General features: G+C 40.8%; 3 protein-coding genes across 23 annotated transcripts in view; 2 read left to right on the top strand and 1 right to left on the bottom strand.

The window, feature by feature from the left end:
- The first annotated feature begins 222 nt into the window (after positions 1-222).
- bbln (bublin coiled coil protein) lies at positions 223-4,024 on the top strand. The gene is made up of 2 exons (XM_085164545.1): positions 223-331; positions 1,124-4,024. Exons 1-2 carry the CDS (start codon positions 253-255, stop codon positions 1,393-1,395), a joined length of 351 nt encoding a protein of 116 aa, XP_085020671.1. The 5' UTR covers positions 223-252; the 3' UTR covers positions 1,396-4,024.
- ciz1a (cdkn1a interacting zinc finger protein 1a) lies at positions 2,123-12,919 on the bottom strand. Of its 2 annotated transcripts, none has more exons than XM_085164537.1 (16): positions 12,696-12,919; positions 12,038-12,270; positions 8,552-8,679; positions 8,172-8,395; positions 7,935-8,055; positions 7,677-7,764; positions 7,325-7,437; positions 6,953-7,032; positions 6,597-6,803; positions 6,388-6,518; positions 6,125-6,215; positions 5,921-6,025; positions 5,518-5,640; positions 5,325-5,397; positions 5,103-5,224; positions 2,123-4,880 (listed from the first exon to the last, which is right to left on the bottom strand). In XM_085164537.1, the coding sequence occupies exons 2-16, from the start codon at positions 12,187-12,189 to the stop codon at positions 4,407-4,409; spliced, it is 2,232 nt and encodes a 743-aa protein (XP_085020663.1). In that variant the 5' UTR covers positions 12,190-12,270; positions 12,696-12,919; the 3' UTR covers positions 2,123-4,406. The 2 variants fall into 2 exon arrangements, with proteins under 2 accessions (XP_085020663.1, XP_085020662.1); XM_085164536.1 differs by having other exon boundaries at positions 12,728-12,918.
- A 1,283-nt stretch (positions 12,920-14,202) lies between these two features.
- dnm1a (dynamin 1a) overlaps positions 14,203-24,981 on the top strand; it is a 56,448-nt gene continuing 45,669 nt past the window's right edge. For 16 of the 20 annotated variants that reach the window (XR_014874822.1, XM_085164535.1, XM_085164527.1 and 13 more), the window contains exon 1: positions 14,206-14,636. Coding sequence is in view for 19 of the 20 variants with exons in the window: in XM_085164535.1 (XP_085020661.1) it covers positions 14,476-14,636 (161 nt within the window). In the remaining variant the exon portion in view is untranslated. Of the gene's footprint in view, positions 14,637-24,981 lie in introns of all 20 variants that reach the window. The other 4 variants (XM_085164520.1, XM_085164516.1, XM_085164533.1 and 1 more) reach the window with 3 other exon arrangements.

Here is a 24,981-nt window from a genome sequence, read left to right as displayed (position 1 = left end):
AAAATCTGACGATAGAGCTAAAGTAGAACCCAGACATCGCTGTTGGTGTTACTTGCAATTACATTAAGAGCGTTTAGTAATGCTACTGAGCTAGCTGGCTAGCTTAATAGCATAACTGACGATATTTAAGGTTCCTACTGTTTCTCAAGTACACGTGAATATAAATATATATATATATATATATATATATATATATATATATATATATATATATATATATATATATATATATATATATATATATATATAACAATGTCTGGACCAAATGGAGATCCAAACATCTCTCCGGACGATGGTATTATAAACGACGAAGATGATTTCGGCGAAGAAGGTAAAACAACAAAAGCTTTCATTGTAACTGATGTTAGCAATCATTAGAGCCGCTGGGCCGCTCCAGTGATTGTTAGAACAAACACTAGTTACTTTTTTGTTAATTTTAATTACGTATGCGGGTATTTGTGGGCGTGATTTAGATTTATGTAAAAAAGAAAATTAAGTCCATCCTTAAAACTTTTGTATGAATCAATTGAGTAAACTAGCAGCCATGTTCAATAAAATGAAGCAACTGTAAAGATTCATGGGCCAAAGTTCCTCCAAAACAATGTAGGACATTGAGAAGGTCATACAGGAAACAGTGACTTCTGCTTAAGAGGTTTCTAAAAACTGTTGAATCATGGGTTGTGCTTAGTGCTTCACAGACCTGCACAGAGTCAGAAAATTTTCAGAATAGATGTCACAGTAACTACACTCAACATTCACCTTTATGTAAACATCCCTGCCTGACTAAACACCCCCACCAGTGCCTCTTCATGGCGGTTGTGTTGTCAAATAAATATAACTAAAGTGGTTTTCATATTTGCCTCATTTTCAGTTTTAGTTTTCTGTAATAACCTTGGTGATGAATACTGGACTGTTAAATTGCTGGTATGTTATTTTTTATTTAAAAGAAACAAACAAAAGGTAACTGAAGTCAAAAACTGTCAACTTTCATAGCATTATCCTGTCTTTCATTGATAACAATATAAATTAAATTTATATGATCAAAAACTGTTAAACTCTTTATTTAGTCGTTGCTCTTTAAATTGCCAAACAAAGCAAACTAACCTATGCTGCCCGTCCACAGAGTACTCTGCCATCAACAACATGCTAGATCAGATCAACTCTTACCTCGATGACCTGGAGGAGCGGAACGACGCTCTTAATGGCAAACTGCACGAACTGATGGAGTCAAATCGGCAAGCTCGACTGGAATTCAGAGCCCAGTTGTTGGGCCCCCCAAAGGAGGAGGATGTGGAGGAGCACTGTCCCACAGCAGACGGGGAGTCCTCCTCAACCAGCAAGGAGGACATAAACGAGGATAAAGAAGGCTTGCAAATGAATGACATGAATATTTAGATCAGGAGGTTAAATTAAGGAAAAAGCCGGGATAGAAATATTATGAAAGTTGACTCAACTCCTGAAAGCTGTCATTTGGACTAGTGACCCTTTATCTTCATAGTCGACGCTCACATCAGCAGGCGTGTGCGATAGATTACATCTCCTCCTTTGCAGAGCTCATTCTGGTTTCTCCTTTGGCAATATCCCGATGTTCTGGTAACTAACCTCAAACAGCTTCTCATGCAAGCTGGATGTTACATCAACTTCTTTAATTTCACTGCAGACTTTATAAATCTAAAGCCAGATGTGCCGCTTTGTATTGGGAAGAAAAGGCTCAGGATTATGTGGGAGGTCATAAGGCCAAGCCCTAAAGCAAGAAAACGACTAAATATATATATTTTTAAAGTTGGAATTAAAACATGGTCTTTGATAAACAAGGTTCAAACTACAGGATCAACCTTAAATCTTTCCAGATTCTGGACCTAAATATTGTTTTGATACAGATGTCATATCAACAACTTCTCAAGCATTTGAGTCAGTCCTTGTTAAACAGACAAAGACTCCACTTCAAGTGTTTCATCGCATTATTAGCTTTGCAATTCCTATACCCTCCCAAAAAGTAAATAGGAAGCATTGGACACTCATATGTATTATAATGCTTGTTGCGCATACTAACTGTAAACACTGTGCTGTGTTCAGTGTCTGTAAGTGTTTGCTGTAAAATCAAAAAAACAAAACATTGGAATTGTGAGACATTTTTAATATAAATTAAGATGACTCCCAAACAGAAAACAAACATCCAAAAATACAATAAACTTCCAGCAGTTAGAAATCATCACCAGTTTGTTCATCTCAATTTGTCAGTAGCTGAATAAAAATACAATAAGAAACGTACAGCTTTGTTTGAAGTCATCCTTTACATGCCCTTTTATTTTGCCTCTCCGTTCTGTTTCGGAGCTTAAAAGCACAGATTAGATCATGTCTCCTTCATTCAGAGAGAATACAACACTAATCATGTGACTACAAGGGTTGCTACGTGTGTCAGTCAGTCCTCTGTGGTTGATAATAGGTTTCTCTAAAACGGGGTGAAATGTTTCCAGAGCAGAGCGCTGGTTATGATGAAGGAAGTGGTGCTTCCTGTTTCACCCTCCCTGTGAGTAACACCTCTGGATAATCTACAGGACTCTTTGCTACATTTTAATTGATAGTTTTGTACTATCGCCCAACTGTGTTTCTATTCTTGGTACAGCAACTAAAATAAAACGGTGGTAAACTGGAGTCAAATAAGCACCAACTTAAAACAATGACACTGGGCTGTGAATGCTTTTAAAAAGGATGAGTGGAAAACAATTGTTTTTATCTAAATGTAGCCTGCGCCATCGATTCTGACCTGGAAGCGACAGCACAGCGTTTAAACTGAAAAACAAGATGTAGACAAAGTGCATGCAGCCTTATGCAAACGAGAAGAATCGTCATTTAGATCAAGTGCCTTACTGCTAGAAGAGAAGCCCTTTATTGTTGGCTGCTGACGGCCTTTTAAAAATACACACACTCTTCACCGGACTATATTTTGACGACAGGTGTCCATTACCACATTCGGCTCTTACAAACTGCTTTCAGTGTGAAGGGAACCACTGCTGACTGCCTTGTTCTTTTTGTTGCCCAAAACATAATCAGCAACATCAAATTAAACCCAAAATCCCAGCCATTCATAAAAAAAGAAGATAAAATGCCGTGAACCAGGCTGTGATCAGATCCAAGATTCAGCTTTTTTTCTTCGCTCAGTTCATGTGCCACTAAGACCTGTTTGTGTTAAAACAAATGTTGACACCTGCTCAAGTATGCAGTGTGCTTACATTCTACATTTCACCATGTGCTATGTGTGATTAGCCAGTGTCTCCACTTTACCATCAGTCCAGTCTTTTATACTGGTAGGTTGTACTAACCATCAGTCACCTAGCTAGCCAGAGAATTAGTGCAAAAAAAAAAAAAAAAAGAAAGACAGAAAGAAAAAAGCTGATAATGAGCCATCGAAGACTCCCGATTCTTGAGGACAACAGGGTGGAAAATTAGCACTTTAGCGAGCAGTCTTAATTTTAAATGTCACTGGAGGAATTCAGCTTAGGAAGAAAAGAGTAAAAACCAAAACAAAACTATGGATTCGTCTATATCTGCAAATTTGATTGTATATTAAAACTTGCATTTAGCTTTTTTTTTTTTTTTTTTGCAACCAAGCAGCATTTCCTAATTCCAAACTACATCCTTCATGTATACAGTAAAAGTCACAATACCCTTTATTTTTTTTAGTTAGTATGCAAACAACACTATGTGCAGTTTTAATTCAGCACAGCAAATATTAGGTTTTAAATAATACAATGTCTGAACCAATGCACAGATTTGGAATGATAGAATAAAGCCAATTAAACTTCAATGGGCCATTATATCCAAAGATATATATATTTTATATATATTTTCCTGTCACCTGTTGAAGCAACAGCCTCTCTATGAATTTCTGTAGTAGTGTGACTACACAAATAAGCACAATCTGCTTAGTTGCAGTTTTCCAGAGACCAAAGTACGGGAATCAGTTCAAAGAGGGCATCAAATACAAGGATGTTCTCGTTGTTTAAAAAAAAAAAAAAAGGGGGGGAAAAAGGTCTATTTAGTTATTCTGATTATACTGATACTAAACACAAAGGCTTTATGTTCAGTATCTACTTCATCTTTTTATTTTTGACTAGATGACTTTATAATAATGTGTAATCTGATAGTGATGGCTGACGCTGGCCCACATTTTCCAACTGAAAGCCAAAATTAAGAGCTTCGCTCGCAATTGTGTTAATTTCACACCCTGGGAGAGCGATTCACACGAGAAGTCCTGTTCCTCTGTGCATTTAATTCCAACTTTCCAGTGCGGTGAGGAGCTCGACCACCAACTCCTTGGTCTCTGTTCCATGGAAGCACCTCTTTAGTCACATCCTGTCAGTGGTTGTGATTGTACCTGTTTCTTTTCTGTGCACATCATTTCCTCATCGCCTGTTTGCCGCCCTTCCCGACCTGCGTCTGGGTGCTTTCCCCGTCCCAATCTTTTTCCCCTGGGTTGCAGGGGCTTCTTTCTCCTCCAACTCTTCATTGGCATCCTCTGCAGCGGCTGATGGCTCAGAGTCCATGTCCACACTACTGCTGGCGGGCACCTCAGCAGGGGATGTGTCCATGTTGCTAGTGATGGTTGCTGAGGTGGTAGACAAGTCCTCTGAGGTTGCCTCAGGTTCGGCCGGCTTTCCCTTTTCCTCGCCCCGTATCTGCATTTTAAGTTGGGTGAGCGTGACGACGGGCTGCAAGGATGTAAGGTTTGTCGCTAAATCTGTGTCATCAGAGAGTAGATTTTTATCCGAACAGTCTGAGGCAGTTTCATTTATGTGCATGAGCCCGTCAGCAGGTTGGACAGATTCTCTTGAATCTTCAGCATCTTCACCTTTTCGACTCACAGAGGCTCTGTACCTCTGTGGGGGGAAAAAACCCAGCATAAAAATACTGGATTATGCCTCTAGATATGCACTCATGCAGCTTGTTTCCCCGGCAGATTAATGTACACACTGGCCTTTTAAGAGCTCACATATGCCTAGATTAAGGCTGGAGTTATGCAATTAAAAAAAAATTCAAAACACAACTGAATGCAAATAGTAATGTTGTTATCTTTAAGCTTAAAACTTAAACCGACAAACCTTAAGATTCTCAAAGTGCTGCAGTGATTTGCAGTGGCCGTGCAGGGCAGAAGACTCAAAGTTGTAAAACTTGTTGCAAAGCTTGCAGATAAAACCTGCGACTGGAACTAAAAAACTGGACCCTGTGACGAAGGAAATGAGAAACTAAACATCACAAAGATACTAAATATCAGAGAAGAGAAAGCAGGAGTGGAAAAAAAAACACAGGAGTGCCTCTCTCACCATAGACTGTGTCAGGGTCATACTGCTCATCACTGGACACGTCGTTTAGAGTCGCTTCTGAGGACCAGCCGTCCTGCATCAGTGAAATGTGTTACTGCAGAGATTATCTTAAACCAGTTCTGAACCAAGGGTTGTACATTTGCCAATCATCTCACTGAAGGAAATCACCAACAATAATTTATATGCAGCTCACCTCTCCATCTCCTTGATTACTCAGTCCTTTCTCCTCCTCAGTCCCCTCCTCTGTTTCTATTGAAAAACCTTCTGTGCCCAATGAAGCAAGTTTGGCGAAGGCCTCACAATCTTTTTCCTGGAGCTAGAAACGAGAAAACTGAAGTGAGAATTTTACCTCATCTATGTATACAAACTCGATTAGTCTCTATATAGTTATGAATATAAATAGTTGTGAATATAAATGTATTGTATTGCATTTGGCAAAAGAAGCTTTTCTTTACTGGAACACTGGTGATTTTCCTTTGGGGAGGTCAAAACCTCTCTCATGTGTGCCAAAATTTTCTAAATAAAGAAACATCTTTCCCTCTGGGAAAACATTTGTTCATGTGTAAAAGAAAGAACAAAAGGATTTCTTTCCCCACCTTCTGTCTGTGCTCCTGGGACTGCAAGTGCTCCAAAAACATCTGGGAGTTCTTGAAGTGTTTCTTGCAGATGGCACAGGAGGACATGTCTGTTTTACTGGCAAGCTGAGGACATGAAGCAGAGCATTTTCAACACTACTCAAAATATTTTCTAATATTTCTTGAACTTTACTTTTGCGCTATGTCGCTATGAAACTGATGTACCCTGTGTTCCTCTGTGCGACGGTGGTCGGCGATGCTACTTGTGAAGTGTGTGAGACAGGTGGCACACCAGCGCTTCAAGTCTTTCTTCTCCCTGCAATGAACACAGGACATCCTTCGTAAGGGTCGCCCTCTACTTTCAAACTTAATATGACACACAGGAGGAAGGAGGTGGTCTCTGAAGGGGTTTAATTAAAACATGTGGAAATATGCAACACCTTTTAAAGCTGCTATGCTTTTCATAAAGAAATCTGCATATAACTGACCCATCTTTGTTTGCTCCCTGTAGAGACTCCTGCACCCGAGGCAGCAGGGTGACGAGGCAGGCATTGCTCATGTGTTGGATCTCCATCATCCTCTGCTGGTGGGAAATGCTGTTCATATGACTCCTGAAGTTCTAGCACACAAAGGGAAGAACATTAATGACAAAAGAGTGGAGTTAAAATATTATTATTAATGCTCACCATTAACCTACTTGCTGGTTGTGGCAGGTGGTGCTGCAAAGATAACAGTAGAACTTGCTGGAGCCCTCTGCCACACCCTCCTCCTCTTCATCCTGGCTCTCAGGCAAAGCTACAGGGGCATCTTTGCTCTGTGAAGTTTCCTCTGCTGGTAAATTAGCCTGCCGGTCACCCTCACTAGGCCTGCCAGAGGGGGACGGGGCTGACGAACAGCTATGCACCTACAAAGAAGAACCAGGAGTGTTGAACTTTTATGAAAAATGTATAAAAATCAACCAACCAAAAGCAATCAAGACTTTAGTTCTTTAGGTACATGAAAAACAATATGTTCTCTATGACCTGAACATCAAAAACAAAAGGTTACTCTCACCTCACCAACTTTGGTCTCCTTGAGTGCGTCAACAATGTCGGATCCTGTTCTGGAGCCACTTTCTTCCAGAGCGATGCATTCTTGTGATAAAGAGACACCCAATAAGAGTTCACCTCGAAAGACCCCAACAATAACACAGAGTACTGTGTAAAGGTCTTGAATCACCCCTCATTTCTTTTTATTTTGGTCAGGAAATGGGTGCAGTATTTTAACTGAAACGTGTACATATAGACATGAAAATGCAGTATATAAGGCAAGAACAGAGTTTGTACAACTCTAATGAGCCTGAAAGTCAATATTTGGTTTGAAAACTTTTATTCTTGAACACAGCCTGAACTCTCTTAGGCAGCTTTCTTGTAATTTCTTTTTTACCTTCAGGGTGGACATCCTCTGTGTTGCTGCTACACTCCGAGGAAAGAGCTTCCCCATCTATGTTTGCCGTAGCGACGGCCTCGGCAGCTCCCTGTTCTGTGTGCTTCTCCGACCTGAGAAGACAAGAAAAAAGCATTTCTGTTTAGCAAAGTTTCACCATTTTTTTAATGCTATGAATTTCAAATAACTGAGTAAGAAAAAAAACACATTTATAAATAAACCGGTGAGAGGAAAAAAACAAAACAAAACCCATTTCTTTCCTTTTTTGGTCAAATACAAGAAATTACATTTTCCAGAAATAGTGAGTGCAGTTTTCTAATACAGCCAGCAGCAATAAACTGGCTTTCCCCACCATTCTGTCCTCTTTTTCTTCACTGCAGGCTCTTCAAGTTGCTCTTCAGATAGTTGTGTTGGCCCATCCAGTCCTCCCGTAGCACCATCTGTGGGTGAAAAACACAAACCAAAGGGAAAAAGAAAATATTTAACTCTGATATTCTTCAAGTACTTTGTACAAAAAGTTTAAATTCACATGACATTTAGCTAACACTATACCTCAGCTTCCATCTTAACTAATTACTATGTTTCTGATATGGATGAATTGCAGCTCTACCTGCTTGAGTCTTGCCATTAGCACCAGTGGTACTGCTAGCTGCTGCTGGTTGCTCATCTGAGCTCCCTGCTGCCATCTGCTCACTGTCCCGCTTACGATCTGGCTGTCGATTTGCAGCATCCTACTCACAGAGACAGATCACATGAAAACTAGAAAATAATGATCCATCGTAGCCGAAAAACTTTATGTACACAGTTTTTTTGTACACAGTAACTGCAATAGCGCTGTTATAAATACCGCGGAAGACGAAGAAGAGGAGGCAGAGGATGCTGAGGAGGTGGTGGTGTTGTTGTTGTTGAAGTAGCGGGGATGTGGGTGGAAGGGTCGTGCAGCTGGGAAACCCATGATGGGAGACTTGATAGCCATGCCCATGGGAACTGGCCCGAGCAGGGACGACCTGTTCCCTGCTGTGAAGAACTGCCGAAACTGCTGCCCACCCATCCCAAAGCCCCGCATGTTACCTGCACGCAAGTACAACAAGAAAGGAAAAAGTAAACTAAATATTATAAGGGCTTGCTTTAAATAAAAAACAATATACATGAAAATGTCACGTGACATCTTCTGGTCTTTGAGATTTCCAGGTATTGCCATTTTTATGCTATTCACTCACACCGTACCCTGCATCTGCTGCATCAGTAAAGCACCCTGCAGCATGGGATTGGGGGCGATGATGGTCGTCTGCGAGGCATGGCTCAGGTTGACCATCCGGGGAGGGGGTGCTGTCTGGGGGGCAACAGGAATGGTTCTAGGAAAGAAATACACACAAGAAAGTAACATGTCTTATTATTTAAAAATTCACATCCTCACTCAAATCTGCAGCTAAAGGCAGAGTGTCTGGGGTAAATGACAAATCCATCAGAGCCATGGAAATGTTTTCCGCCTTCTTAACAACCTGAGAATTTATTTTACATGCATCCATCATGCTAAAGCTGGCTTGACAGATTTTGCTGCCACCTTCGCTTATCCTCAGAATAAAGACGAGGAAAGAGAAGAAAATATTCAACCCGAATTTAAGTGAGGATTAAAAACTGAGAAATAAAAAGCTTCCTTCCAAAAAAGGTTGGGACACAAAAAAAATGCATATAAAAAAAAAACCCAAAAACAACATAATTTGTTTATTGTTTAAAACCCACATCTTATGGATAACTGCAGAAAGACAACATAAATAATGTTGAAAATGAGAAACTATGTTGCTTTTTTGAAGAATACGTGCTCTTAGTTTGATGTGTAGTGTAAAAGCCATGTGGTTGAACATCTCATAATTAATTACATTAAGTAGCAACACGCCTGGATATAAAAATAACATGCCAGAACTTAACCAGTCTTTCATCTACAGTAAACAATATCATTAAAAAATTCTGAGAATCAGCCTAGCAAGATGGAGCACCGTTGCCTCACAGCAAGAAGGTCCTGGTTTTGAATCCTGTGGCGACTTGTCCAAGGTGTACCCCTCCTCTCGCCCTATGAGAGCTAGAATAGGCTCCAGCTCTCTCCAGCCCCTGAGAATCAAAGAAAATTTCCATGTGCAACAGACTAGGCTAAAAACCAGTATTAACGGCCACAATCTTCAGAGTCTGGACTCAAAACAGACGCAATTATGTAGTGGAATCACTGCTTAAGCTCATGAACACTTGTGAAAACCACTGCCGATGAGAAACGTCTGCTGCTGAATTGACCAAATGCAATTTAAAACCTCACAATTTAAAGAAAAAAACAAAACCCCAAAAATAACAACAACAACAACAACAACATATATTTATGAAAAAAAGATCCAAAATTATCAATGCCTTCTCTGAGCATCCGCTGACTTAACAGGAGACAAACAATACCAAACAATCTGCGGCAAGGTTTAGCAGACACAGAGACGAACTTCATAGAGCTCAAATTCTTTATACACATTACTGACATCAAGTAAAATTTAAGGAGATATATATATATTTTTAAAGGCTTATTTATATAGGACAGCTTTATCGCCTTCATATGGCTTTCACATCAGTGCACTGCGTTACAGTGAACAAGTAATTAGATTACCTGTAATGAGATTATAGGCTGGTTGACTGTGGAAGATCAGGGCTCGCAAAATCGCTAGCCCGACGTCCCGGGGCTAGCGATTTTTCCAGTCGGGCTACCAAAACCTATCTCTGCCCTGCCCGTCGGGCTATCGTAGGAAGGAAAAATATATGTCAATGCTTTTGCATTCTTTCGGAAATGTAGCTGGGTAATTATGTCATTGGCATCGGTGAGCCACTGTCAATATGTGACATATTGAAATCGCCTTTGAATTTGCGCTTGTTTTTTGCTTTCACTTTGCAATCGCGCGAACTGTGTATAGAGAGCGACAGTACTGATTGGTGAGTGATGATAATTTGCGCACTAATTCCTCTGACATCGTCTTATCAATCATTAGCTTACTATGCAAACATGACAAGTGAAATCTCCCGCAGCAAGCTTAAATATGTGAGAGGTTGATCGCGCAGAGAATCGCTGAGCGTTATGCGAGTGCGTGTGTAAAAGCAGCAGGATATATATTTTAGTTCTGCTGAGCCAAATAAGACAGGTCAGGGTGAAGAAGTGACCACAAAACAGAAAAGTTATGACAAATCAGACTATAAGGCAAAAAGAAAGTGCAGCTTTATGGTTTCATGGACAAAAGAATATCTGTGGCTGCAATATGACAAGCTATATAACCAGGGGTGCACATAAGTGGTCCGCAGGTGCGCATTCGCTGTCAAAATAAAAAACGCGCACAAGATAAGAAGTTGCAACGCGTGTTTGCGTACATAAGATTATCTGGAGGAGGACAGACATTTGTTTAGAACTCTTAAAGATGTCGAAGAAGCTCCTTTAAGCAATTACATTGGTGTTCCTCCACCTCCAAAGAAATGTCAGAAGGAGTCCGAACCACAAAAGAAGCACGTATTCTCGGAAAAGTGGTTGCAGGAGGTGAGCCGGCTTCAAACAAATGATGAACGCACAGAGATGTGGTGCAGAATGTGCCGTGAAACTCTAGGGGACAAAAACAGTGCCTTTTATATGGACGCAAACGCGCGTTGCAACTTCTTATCTGGTGCGCGTCTTTTATTTTGACAGCGAATGCGCACATGCGGACCACTTATGTGCACCCGTGTAAATAACATAATGTTCTGCCGGTTGTGTTGTTGGCTTTCCCTCGATTTCTGAGTCGACAAGCGCCTTTGTTACTGGGACCAGTAATTTTAAGAAAGGCCCCCATTAGAACCCATGAGAAATGCAAGAAATGCATTATTGCTCAGTCTGCAATATCTTTCCCAGAACAAACACCAATTGCAAATAACATACTAAAAATAAACCTGAAAAATCTGTTTAGAACAGCGTACTATGTTGCAAAGAGTGAACTACCACTGGCACAATTTAGCAGTCTTTGCAAACTTCAAAAAGCAAATGGCCTAGATCTTGGTTCCACTTGCCTCTTACCCGTGACTTCAGTAGAAATTTCAAATTCAGGATCTGACACAGACTGATTCATGTCCTACACAGTTATTACAAGTTCATAGAAATTTCTGTTCAATTAGAACCAAGTATTTGAGTTGATGATTGTAATTTTTATACAATGTTGTAATTTGTGTTTCAACAATTTTTTGATTAATGTTTTGTTTCCTTTACAATATTATACTTTAATGTATAATATTGTAAAGGAAACAAAACAGGAAACAAAACATCAATCAAAAAATTGCTCTCTTTTTTTATTCGGGCTACTTAAATTTATTTTGGGCTACCAAAAACTGAAGAGTCCTTGCCCGAAGGGCTACCAGGGATTTTGAAATTTTGCAGCCCTGAAGATGCAATAACAAATGTGATGTGATTTTGTGTTATTGGTCTGAGGACAGAAATCCTGCAGCAAACGCTTTATATAACGTGTAAAAGAGGGATAATAACACACAACCTTTGAGTAATCTAGATAACAATGGAAGGCAGCAGTCAAAATAAACATCAAATACTGTCAGACCACTAATTAAATATCTGAAATGATAAATGTAGCCGTAACAGGTGTTGGGACGGGCAGTTAGCATACAGGTCATCCAGAGGGCCTTACATTATCCCCGGTCTTGAGTTAACAGGCTTACCGGGGTGTCTGGTGGTGATGGGCCACATGGTGTCCGGGAGGCGGCTGCGGCGGGGGAGGCGGAGGCTGCTGCTGCTGGAAAAGTTGCTGGAGTTGCCTCAGTTGCTGGTGAAACTGTTGCTGTTGCTGCTGATGGATGTGCGGATTGAACATCACGGGCTCTGATTTAATCCGTTACGTTGCAACGAGTTGTCAGAGCCGTCAATGTGTGGCACCTCTTAGGACAGAGGATCTCTTGTTGGGAGGAAGAAAAACGTGATTACTTGCTCTGCTATCAGACCAACTATTTGTTGTTAAGGCACACTTAATGACAGTGCGCACCTCCTGTGAGACAACAGGTCGCTCTCATATTTCATTATGACAACTAGCTAGCATTAGCATAGGAGCTAACAATAATGAACTTTTTGGTTTGCTAAGTTTACTTTCATTTCCTCCACCATCCCGCTTCATACAGATAGCCGCATGTTAGCCGCTACGCTGTCAGAGAAAGCAGAATGGTACTCTAAATATGGCCACAATATCGAGCCTATGTTGATAACTGAAGTGTAGCTACACCTTCCATAAAATGAACGAAGCTAACGCTACATTAGCCATAGCCGCTCAGTCACTGAACCAAACAAGTTAGCTTAGCATAGCATTAAACTAACTTAAAGACAAACCTCTCCTGTAGGGACTGCTTTGTCGTATTTACCTTCCTACAGCTGCCCCCAGAGACGTAAACCTCACCGGGTGTTAATTGTCAACGTAAAACCAAACCGAAGAGTTAAACACTCGCACTTTACAGCAACGGTGCAACTTGCACAAAAACTGAAGCCATAACCTCTGATCAAACCGGTGGACCGTGTCACCCCCTAGTGGCTGCCTGTAGAACTGAAAACGCATGATGGACGTAGAATGACCAGGCTTCGAAATGTCGTTTTTAATACATTTATTTGTTGTTGTTGTTGTTGTTGTTTTGTTTTATACTCTACAGTTATTATTTTATCTATTAGCTAATGCGACATAGGTAATAAAAATAAAGCTTTTTAGAGGTGAACATTAAATAGCAGAATACAACTTAGCACCCGTGGCACTGTTTACATTACTGTTAGTATACTGTCATGTTGGTTGTAGGTTGAGCTCATTATGTTTTTCAATCTAGCTATGTTGCAAATAACCACTGCTGAAAATTAATTTCTATAGGACAGTGTTCGCTTAGTCTTTCACTCTTTGTTTTTGGCTCTTGTTCTTCTAATATGTGTTTATGCAGTCATGTGTTTGTGTGTTTAATTGTGTAAATGTATACTTAATGTGTGATTGTAACCAACCACTGAAGCATTTTGTAACTGTATGTTAAAAAGAGCTGCACAAATAAAGTTGTTGTTATTATTAATATCATTTATTCTATCCTGTTATTCTATTGTTAATTTAGGTTTTACCTAATATTTATTGATTTTATTCTTATTCATTTTTTAATCTTCTTACTCTATTTATATTTATATTTATATTGTATCCCGTTCTTATTTATTTTATCTTTTTACCCAGTATATACTCTTATTAGGTCATATCTCCAGTGTTTCCTCAGAGGGCGCTCTCTGCACCGGGGCTGTGATCGACCGTGGCCGCTGGGGCTCTGGGGGTCCTCTCAGCCTGGCTGGGGGGCTTCTTTGCCTCCCTCCTGCTGTGTGCCCAGCCTGGAGGCTGCGGTCTGTGACCGGCTTCCGGTGCAGACGGCTCCCCATGATAGTGTTTCCTTACTTGGCTCATGCGTACCCAGTCCAATTTTACTTTTTAAGTGTGCGCGCGCGCGTGTGTGTGTGTGGGGTGGGGGGGGAGGGGGGGCTGCTTTTAACCATGTAAAGCACTTTGTGCTACATTTTTTTTTTTGTATGAAAAGTGCTTTATAAATAAAGATTGATTGATTGATTGATTGATTGATTATATTTAACAAAGTGTCAAAAGATAAGGTAATAAAATGTACATTTTCATAATTGAAACTGAGAGCAATCACAAATTTAAACACAACATAAATATAAAAGGGCATTCAAATTCGCTCAGGTGAGTTAAAAAATATTTATTTTAATATGAAAAATACTCTGTTTTTTTGTTTTCAGGTTGCAAACTATTTATGCGACAGAAATCTACCAGTGTCACCACCTAGCGATGGGTGTGGAGTACTGCAGGGATCTCCTGGTAAAATACAAGAGCTCATCCTTCTCCTCCTCCCCCCCTGCGGTGCTTGGAGAGGAGAGTGTTGGAGAGAGTGCTGGCTTGAGATGATCTGAGACACCGAAGAGCACCGTAAATGAGGAAGCAGAGCGAGAAGTGAGCCGGTGAGTGCGCGCAGACTAGAACGCCCTCTGAACGCTCTGAGGGGGCGAGGAGGGGCGCAGAGGAAGATAAAGCCATAGATCCGTCCCTGTTCTGTCAAGGAAGCTAGCCCATCATCCTCTCGCAAAGATGGGGAACCGGGGAATGGAGGATTTGATTCCTCTGGTGAACCGCATGCAGGATGCTTTCTCGGCCATTGGGCAAAACGCAAACCTGGACCTGCCGCAGATCGCCGTGGTGGGAGGACAGAGCGCCGGGAAGAGCTCGGTGCTGGAGAACTTCGTCGGGAAGTAAGTAGGCTTTTCCAGGCTGTAGTGGATGCTGGAGCGCTTCCGATGCACCGCGCAAGAAGGAGCTCTTACATCTAAGTCCCCATCCCCCCCAGCCAGGTTTAAATACACAAAGCCTTCACTTAGACCCGAAAGCTTCAAATTAAACGCGCATTCAACGCACTTTCTGTCGTTTTAAAGCCTCGAGCACACCGTGAGGCAGATTATTTTGTTAGGCCTTCATAAATCCCCAGAGTAGTTTATCTGTTAACTACCTTGTGATGCACTCAAGAACCACATATTCAAGTTACTATGATCTTGTTATGATCCCCGTGCTTGATGTAAGTTTTCAAACGTGCCCGATTTGTTGTTGAACGACTTCGGTTAAAGGAAAATTTTCATTGTAAATCCACTGACATCTGTGACAAAGGTAGGGTTAGTTTGGAAGCTGACTTCCTGTGCAGCATGCACTGTCACAGCTTGCTTGGTGGAGGTGTTGTTTCTGTAGCAAGGCTCCCATTTTGTTGCCCAAAGGCTATTTAATCCTGAGCAGGGAAGGGTGCAGGATGATGCCCGCTGTGTGTATGTGTCAGTGAAGAGGCTTTAGCCTCGCAGACATGCAAGGCTTTTTCATTCTGCCACAACTGCTGTGCTGATGATACAAAACACAGGAAGGGAACAGAATCTGGAGTATGCAAGGCTGCTGTGTGACCTTGCACACACACACACACACACACACACACACACACACACACACACAGAATGAGAGTCCACCTGAGCTTTGAGCCCTTCCAGCTCAGCTCATCCATCTGTCTGCCCGTGCTTATAATGCTGTAAATGAAGCTTACTGCATGCAGACAGCACTGATGGTGCTTCTATCTGTCAGTCTGCTCCTGCTTTCTTGTATTTCGCTGGATCTGAAGATTTTTTTAATGGGTTCAAAGATGCGCCCCCCACACACACACATACACTGTGTGATTCAGCAGTATTTCCTGCTTAAGCAAGGGCATAGTGTATGCACACTGTGGCTCCGAGCCAGCTCGCCCCAACATTCAACAAGGCCTTGGTATTCCAAGACAAAATACCATCTATCCCACTGGACACAGAAGGAAAGGATCCATCTGTTAGCCATAGTTCTGTAGGTCTACCTAGTTCACCACATGGCCTCTATAATCCCCATCTTAAATGGTAGTAGGTGAGGCTGACCTGCTGTTTACCTGTAACTGTACTCTACACCGTACCTGCTGTAAAAATAAAGGAATTCATTACAAAAACGTTCAGATGTTTCTGAATAAAGGTGAGAACATGCAGTTATATATGGAGATTACAGTTGGAACACTAAAATAACAGTACAAAAGCAACCGGTGCTGACACTAGTATACTGCAAAGCATCGACAGCTACACAACACAATACAACAAGAAACCGCTGATGTAGATTATAGTAAGTGCACTGTTTGAATGAACTTTTTTTCTGGCAAATCTACCTGCAAACTTACCCCAAATTTCAGAATAAAAGTCTGGAATGAAAAGCATATTAAGTTAAAGTGAGCTAAACATTCATATCTGCTACTGGCATCTTATTACTACTGTAACTCTTCGCTTTTGAGCCTTTTTATTCCTGGTAATAGCTATTAAATTGATCTCTTCACCCTCACAATTGGACCACACTGTGCTGCACTCACGCATCTGTTGTCATAGAAACAGCTTTGCGCCTTATTATGCTGTTTTACCCAAAGGAGCAATGGTTTAGACAAATGATGAGATTTTAAACTTTATTACACAAAGGTGGTGGATTTCAATGCCAAGCGGTGAATTGTAGAAACTGCGGTCTTTGGCGTCTCGTGAAAATTTGTGGCCTGCTGCGTTTTTAGCCTGCCAGCTTTCCTCGTCCAGCTGCAGTGACGTAGCTCAGGCTCTCCCATCCTCCTGATCGTCCTCTGCTTCACCTCCCGCACTGACCCATTGTGTTTTCTGACTAAACACATTTTTCAATACGCTGCATTTACACGTGCCACAGCTTCTCTTTTTTCTATTTCCCCGTCGCTAATAGTGAATTGTGTTGGTGCCTTGCAGAAAGTCCAGCTTTCATTAAACTGCTTCTATTTCATAATTCTTATGTCAATAAAAACAAACAGGATGCTATTGATTTTATTCCTGGTTCAAACTGCCCAACCCCACCTCCAATGTGTCTTTTATGGTTATCCCAGACAGCCAATAACAACATACCGAAAACTGCTGCATCAGTTTAATGGCTGTTTACAGCTTGTCTGTTGCTCAGCTGAACTGGATGTCATTTTAGGGGGAAAGAGAGAACACGAATGGGAGATAGATAAGTGAACAGGTTCATTCGACCCTTGTGATCATAAACAAACAGCTTTTTCTATGTAGCTGTTAAAGGATTTAGGTTAAAACTAACAACTACACAGTTAAAGAAATGCTTTCAAAAAGCGTTTGAGAGACAGTTTTCCTCACTGGTGGATTAGATTTTGATTTGGTGATGCTACATGTCTGGTAGGTGTGAGATATTCTGTCCTAACCTCACAAGAGCACAGGAGCAGTAATCAAACCTACCTGTTTGTCTTTATCGTCGGTCCTTTACTGTTATTGCTCACGGTGCTTCTTACAGTTCAGTGTGTCTCCTCTCAGTTTAAACTCTGATTCCCCAACTCATGAATCTCTAAATTGAAGTTCTACTTGGCAGTGAGGTTAAACTAAAAACATGATCATAACAAACACACTAACGCACCATGCCAGCACAAATCAAGATGCACAGTCACAATGCGTTTGTATTTTGAAGTATTCCTCTTTAATCGCTTCTTTCATCACCAACCATTTTCTTGTCACGACTAAAGTAGATGCAACTGCTTCTTTTTACTTTTCCTCTTTAAACCAATAAATGGAAAACTTACTTCGATATGACTTTATGGCAACAAACAGTGATGAAACAGATGAAACTGATAGATGCCACTGTAGTTTCATCCAGGCCAGACATCTGAGGGTATTTGATCTGCAGTAAAAAATGGTTTAATGTTTGTCTTTTAATTTACAATAAATGAGCTATCTGGCCTTCTGCAGATTTATTTCTCTCCATGTTGACCCGGCCAAATTGTTGGCTTGCCTGTCTGGCAGTAAACAAGACATGATTATGAATATGAATTTGAGCTCATCCGCTCTTTCTCATTTGGGGCTGTTTCCCAGTCAGTAATTAAGGCTCCCACAGGTCTAATTATCTCAGACAAAGCAAGAGAGCTCTACTCGTCTTCGTTGCCAAACACTTGCAGTGCCAGCTGAGCGAGACCTGTTAGTACCCAGTAACCGTGAGGGTGGGGGTAAATCCACTATTGTTACATGTGTAGCGTAGCATTTATGTTAAAGGGAGAAAAACAGTTCATACACTGAACGTTGGAGGAAAACAGAATGAGGTGATTTAGAAAGTCAAAGGAAAAACAGTCACTCAAAGGGAAAAGCAGCAGCTGTGTGCTGCAGATTTCTTTCAGTAAAATGAAATTTTCTTACTGAATTCATTGTTAATCGGATGACTCTGCTGATGGGACAAATCCACATAGGATGGCATAGAAAGCTATTACAGAAAATAACCAGGATGTTCAAGATCAGTATGTTGAGTTTATCAGGAGAGCTTGGTAGTTGCTGTGAATGATGTTTGCAAAGGCTTAGCTGCAAGGTTTGCTCAGTTTCAGCACCACGGACAGCTCTTTGACTGATTCCTCTGGAAAAAGCCAAATGCTGATTTTATCATTGGAAGTGAGGGTTGCTCTTCAGCTCTTCGTGTATTATAGTCATGTCATTATAGGAAGATTAAAAGGGGCCAGTCAGTGGATTATAGAAGCAATAGCTTTTTTTTTTTTAGCAGAGGATTCATGCTTGTATCGAAACAGGCCAGGAGATGTCCCACAGTCTTTCTTAGGATTGCCTAAGGGAATAATGAGTCATATATTTAGGAGATGAGTGGTGAGAAAATGGTGATAATAGGAATGTTTGCCTTTTATGCACCGAAGCCCAAAGATTGTTGTTTGCTGAGGTGTGTCAGGTGTTTTGTTATCAGTGCAGGCTGTGAGCACTGGAATAGCCCAGTAACATAAAACTCCAACATAAGTGTTTTTTTTCTCTCCCTGCTGCCATCACTGTTTTAACCCTCTCGAGGCAGGCGTTGCCGATTTGCAACAGTTAAAAACTAACAACCTGATTACCCCACATACATATTTTACTTTTTTTACTCAGAAGTACCACTGCAGGACTTGGTTGTGCATTAGCAACAAAAGAGTTAATTTGAGCCTGAGAGGGTTAACCCCAGCATAGGGTTTAAGATACATACCTGTTTCCACATGTTACATAACACTGAAAGGGTGTAAAGTGTTCTGATGAGCAGCAGCAGGATATTATCCTGTCACTAGATTAAAGCCTTTACTATGTTCAAATCAAACCCCAGTGGGAGGTGGTGGGAGGGATGTAGAGGCCTAACTTAATAAATTGCTTATGAAGAATTATGTGAGTGAGTCTCATGCCTAAAACGTGAATCTTTTTCTTTGATTCCATTGGATGTGATCAGCAAAGTTAGACTTGTAGAGTTCCTAATAGCTCTAATTAATCAAGTGCTAACATTTTACTTTACTTTCCCTTTAGTGTTAACGTCTTGCATGATTCTGAGTGAAATGGACTAGTAAAGAAAGCAGAGACTTGGAGGATTTGATGGTCGAACAAATATAACAAGCAAGATCGTTCTCCTTGGTTTAAATTGATATCTGCTAATTTTCCATCTATTTACATTCACTGGACACTTTATTAGATTAACCTGTTCAACAGCTTCTTAACACAAAGGTCTAATCAGACAATCACATTGCATTTTGGTGTGTAGACAGGGTTAAGATGAGCCGCTGAAGTTTAAACTGAACATCAAAGTGGGGAAGAAAGGTGATTTGGTGTCAGCTAAAAACATGAAATTGAGGCTATGATTCATATAGGCTCACCAAATTTGGACATCAGAAGACTGGGGAAAACTTTGTCTGATCTAATCAGATTTCTGCTGTAGCATTCACATGGTAGGGTCAGAATTTGGTGTTGTAGCATAGATCCACCCTGCCCTTCATGCTCGTGGTGGTGGTGTGATGGTGTAGGGGATATTTTCTAGGAACACCCTGGGGCTCTTAGTAGCCATTGAGCATCATATAAACCCTGCAGGTAGTATTATTGCTGACCATGTCCTTTATGAATGGATTGCATGACATAATTTACATCATGGATGTGCAGCTGACAAATCTGCAGCAACCATGAGATGCTATCGTGTCAATATGGACCTAAATCTCTGAGGAATGTTTCCAGAGAGTCGCTGAATCTCTGCCATGAAGAATGACGGCAGTTCTGAAGTAAAATTGGGGTCCGGCACAGTACTAGCTAGGTAAAAATAAACTCTATTCAGACATTGGTAAATAAAAAAGCAACACAAGACTTTCGGAATAATTTTTTTCATCAGTTACAACTTTACATGACATGTTTTTTATTAACCGATTAATTGTTTGGTCAAAATGTCTTATTTTGTTTGATAAATCTTCCAGATAAAGCAAATAAAAGTGGGAAATCCTCACAGATGAGAAGCTGGAAACAGATAGTGTTTAGTAAATTCAAATTGATACAATACCTCAGCTCCATTTAGTACCAAATAAAAATGTTGTTTCAAGGAAACTTCTATGGAAATCATGAGGCATTTATGGGACTTAAATGCAGTAATGAAATATGCCTTAAAGAGCGAGTCAAAGTGTAGAAACAGAAGAAAGTGTGGGCATAGTAGGAGTGGGGAAGCAGTTGGAGAGAGACGGAGAGAAGAGAGGACATCATTCGTTCTGATACTGCTACAGAGGATTACCACTAATCTCTGTTTGGGTCGGAGCTCGCCTCCAACACATTCTCCCATTGGCTCCGGTCTAATCTCGATGCCCACATATCCAACAAATGCCCTTTCATTGGCTCCACCTTCCAGTGTGGTTTATGGGAATATGTGTGCACGTGTGCGTCCATTATTCACCAGTAAAAACAGTGTCCTTCTGCCAAAACACAAACGCTGCCGGGAGGGAAAATTGCCTGTTTGTGCTGGTGCACCGCTGTCAGGACTCGTAATGCTGCACGCATTAGAGCGGGATTAGATGAGGCTCAGTGTCTGACTGTGTCTGGGAATCGGAAGTGAGGTGATGCACATGCTGAGAGCAACAGAGCTGCATACTGAGCTGGAGTTGTTGGGAATATTACAGTGTCTTATAGAGAGTATCTAAAACATATATAAGGCAAACCCATCCTGGGTGAATACCAAATACTCCATCCTGGGGGCTGCAGTTGTTGACGTACTGTTGGGCGTACTGTTTAATTATTATGTAAGACTTCTTTAAAGTGGAGCTCTTTGTACTGATTAAAACAGTCAGGTCTACACGAGGGAATAAGACAGTCTGTGTGCATGTGTGCACTCGTCCTGGCATTTATTTGTACACCACTGAGAGGGTAGACTTTATTACAAAAAGCTGTGAGTCACTACTCCACAGCAGCTGGCGCTTACTAGCTGCGTAGGCGTGTTTTTGTGTGTTAGTGCACAACATCAAGTGATGGAGGCTTAGCCCGAGTGCCTCCAAAAGTCAAATCTATCAGGTTCTTTTCTTTGAGTGTTTTGGAACCTAAAAATACATCAGTTTGTTTAATCTGCTTTGAGTTGCTGCAGCTGCAGGAGACACACATGCTTCACACATGCTCAAGCACCTTCCTCCTCTTTTCACTGTGCTCACAACTGATTAGTTTTGATGGTTTTATGGTATCCTACAATATATATGAGGTATATCTACATAGAGACTGAGGGAAATGCAGATTTAGAACTGCTGTAATTTGCATACTGGGGGCTAATTTTGTGTTTTTCATAAAGTCACTTGACGAAACAATTAAGGGTGAGTGCAAAATAACTCAAAATGGCCATATGCATCCAACACGACACATTAGTTTCATATACAGTCATTTAAAAAGAAAGCACAGCTTCTTTCGAGTCCAATGTTTGACATATCGGGTCATCTGATGAATAAAAATACTGACATATTATTTAATTCTTTGTTTATTCGTTCATTTAAAAAGGTAAACAGCAGCTAGGTGCTGATAATTAAATGTACATGATTAGCAGCCGTTGCTGCCCATCAGTCTCGGAATGGTTAAAAGGCTATTTCCAAACAAATCTATGTCCATCATTCTACAGCAAGAAGGATTATTCAAATGGAAAACATTCAAGACAGCTGTCAGTCCTTCCAGGAGTGGATGTCCTCCAAGGTCAGCGACAAACTGTAAACACCCTTACAGCAACTTCTCAGGATCTTCAGGCCTCAGTTAACATGTTAAATCTTAAAGTACATGAAAGTACAATTAGAAAAAAGTGAACAAGTTTTGTTTGGAAGGAAGGAAAAATCCTCTTATCTTTAAGAAGAACATGGCTGCACAGCTTAGATTTGCAACGTTGCATCTGAAAAATCCACAAGACTCCTGTGAGGGGAGATGTTTGGTCATAATGCAGAGCGTTGGAGTTGTAATGCGCAGTACTGTGTTTGGCAAAAAGCAAACACAGCACATCAGCACAACCACTTCATACAAGCTGTCAAACACAGTGGAGACATGATGATGATGATGATCACAGGACCCGGTCACCTTGCAGTCACTGGATTGACCATGAACTCCTGGCTTTACAAAAGTATTTTAGGGTCAGATGTGAGGCCGTCTGTCTGAGAGCTAAAGCTACGCTGAACTTGGGTGATGAAACTGGATGATGATCCCAAGCAAGCAAGAAAATCTCCAACAGAATGGCTAAAAAAAAAGAAAAGAATCAAGTATTTGAAATGGCCAAACTTCCTGCACAACAATGTGAGAGACTGATAAAGTGATAAAGAAAAGAACAGATAAAGTAAAGCTGGTTCTGCAAGCTTTTGAATCATTGTGTCTATGTAGTTTTTTACAGGAATGCTTCTTTGTTTTGGCTTGGATTCTATTAACTAGATAATGACGCAGTGTTTTTATAGCATATGTTGTTGTTCAGTTCAGGTTCTATTTAAGTAATCTTAGAACCTGCTAAGGACCGGGTGATTTTCTTATTATGTCCTGATACAAGAAACCTTAGAGTCAAATGAGGGTGTACTTTCTTTCTTTACATGATTGTAAGGGTGTATGTCTTCCTGCTGCCTACTGCTCACACGGATTGTTCAATAGGTTCATTCATCAATCTATGCAATTGAAGAATATTACCAATAATGCATTTCCCAGATACAATGGTTAGGACTCAAAGTGCTCAGTGCACTTATACTGTGCGTGAGTGCTGGCAGAAGATATTTAATGTACCTAAATACAGACAGCGTGTTTCTCTGTATGTCTCTTTGTGTTGTCAAAACAAATCATCTTGTGTCAGCTTTGTTTGTTCATTTTTCTTTTTTTAAAAAGTGTGCTGTGGTGATTATTTCAGTACATTTGGCAGTCACACAACCATGACTGTTTCCGGTCCCTCACCTCACTGTGGGGGATGTATCTGAGGAGGGTTGGGGGTAGGTGGAGCTGGCATCCTCTCTGAAGAAGACATTAGGTGATGAGCAATTAAGAAATGAGGATGTTGATGGTGTTTTCAGGGATATGACCGTTTCCTTGGCAATGCAGAGGAAATATGGGTGTTTGGGAGTGAAGCGAGAGGAAGACCCGCAGTCAAGACTATCTGTCTGCTGGGCAGGTAGAAGAAAGGACAGACACACAAACAGTGGATGATGAGAGATCTGGTTTGCTTTGTTCTACAGGCACCAACAGAACAGCGCTGGCTCTGAAACAGCGCTCAGAATAAAGCGCTCTGCTGCTGCTGGGTTCAGAGTAGCAGCTGTTGCTAATAAGCAAACAGATTTTACACGTCTTTGTTGATAGTCATTGATAGTCAAAGCTTGCTGATCGTGGTCTAAGAGATGTGCTGGATTAATATCTGTACAACTCAGCAACCTGGAGTTTTAGGATTTATGAGATTATATCACACGGTTCGGTCTTTCAGAAAGGGACACTTTCTTCATGTTAGAAATCCTGTATTATCTGTTTTTTTTAGTTTTTGGATCAATTTGAGAGTATCTTACTACCAATTTCTTGCTTGTTCTCTTATAGTATTATGCTGTTGTGTAGCAGACTGCTTCTTGGCCAGTTCCAAGTCATAAGAAGAGAACAAGAAGAACAATTAACAGGAAAATGTTCATTATTGAGCTTAAAGGTGCTGGTAGGCAGATGCTTACAGCAGTTTAAGCACAGACAGATCAGACTAATGATATCTCAGTGTAACATCCTTATGTGCTTTTTGACAGACTTCCCACTGTGCTCACCAACTTTCACATCAGATCGGTGAATTCGTCAGAGAACACAGCTCAGACCTGATTAACTCTCATCTCATGACTCCAAGCTGCCTCAGGCTTTGCCTCAGGTTCAAACAGAGACCTCATCTATTTCTTATGAATGTTACATTCAGTTGCCCAGTGTTGCGCTCTCTCATCAGATACTGAACAGTTTGTCTTTGCATTGTGCAAATTGAAAACGTTTTGTAGCTTGATTGCATTTCTGTCATTAAGCTGAGGTGACTACAAGTAAGGTTCACTTGAAACTGTTGGAGAGAAAACTAGAAAACCTCGCATCGCTGAGAAATTGGTGTCACATCAGCTGAGGGGCACAGGGTGTAAGAGGTGAGCTGATGCTGATGCTGCATCTGAATAGCTCCAGGAAAAAAGAGATCTTGTGCAATGGAAAGCAAAGCTGTCCGGCAGGCAGGCATCTGGATGAGCTGCTTTACAGCTCAGACACACACAATCAGTGTCAGTAGCTGTATGCAGAACACATTCATTCGCATGGACACATACAGTTAATACCTCAATGCAATAATCAGAAATAAGCAGCAGAAATAAGCATATCAAACACCTGTTTCATTCTTAATTTGTCACCATTCACATGATTTAGCTGTGATGTTCATTAGTCATGTTTTGGTGGTTTTTGGTTAAAATATACTGATTCTTTAAAAAATTAAAAGCGTCAAAACACACGAAACTAAACTCTAAACGGTTCCATGAAGGCACCGCCTATTCAACGAATCATAAAGTGGTGAGTGGCAACTGTTAAATATTGGTCAGAATAGTAATCCAACTCTTGGAAACCTGCAATCTGTCTGTAAGCCACCAGATGGCAATAGCTGTGGTTGCAATAAAAAGTCTTCCCATCCTATAGAGATCTATGGGAAAATGACTCTGTCTTAACCTTTGTAAACAACTTGCTGCAGACTTTATGGAGTCACTCACTCATTTGGGGTCATACTGAATAAAACATTAAATCTGTT

This window comes from Neolamprologus multifasciatus, chromosome 7 (genome assembly GCF_963576455.1).
Source record: "Neolamprologus multifasciatus chromosome 7, fNeoMul1.2, whole genome shotgun sequence".
NCBI lineage: Eukaryota > Metazoa > Chordata > Actinopteri > Cichliformes > Cichlidae > Neolamprologus > Neolamprologus multifasciatus.
The sequence above is the reverse complement of the archived record's forward strand: the minus strand, read 5'-3'. Positions and strand labels throughout refer to the sequence as shown.

What these genes read in the sequence shown, in the direction of transcription:
- bbln (XM_085164545.1), top strand. Translation starts at nt 253, where the DNA reads ATGTCTGGACCAAATGGAGATCCAAACATCTCTCCGGACGATGGTATT. An exon ending in AGATGATTTCGGCGAAGAAG is followed by an intron (nt 332 to 1,123) that starts GTAAAACAACAA and finishes GCCCGTCCACAG; the next exon opens with AGTACTCTGCCATCAACAAC.
- ciz1a (XM_085164537.1), bottom strand. Translation starts at nt 12,189, where the DNA reads ATGTTCAATCCGCACATCCATCAGCAGCAACAGCAACAGTTTCACCAG. An exon ending in CCACCTGCCACAACCAGCAA is followed by an intron (nt 6,519 to 6,596) that starts GTAGGTTAATGG and finishes TTTGTGTGCTAG; the next exon opens with AACTTCAGGAGTCATATGAA. An exon ending in AGCACTTTGAGAATCTTAAG is followed by an intron (nt 4,881 to 5,102) that starts GTTTGTCGGTTT and finishes TTCCCCCCACAG; the next exon opens with AGGTACAGAGCCTCTGTGAG.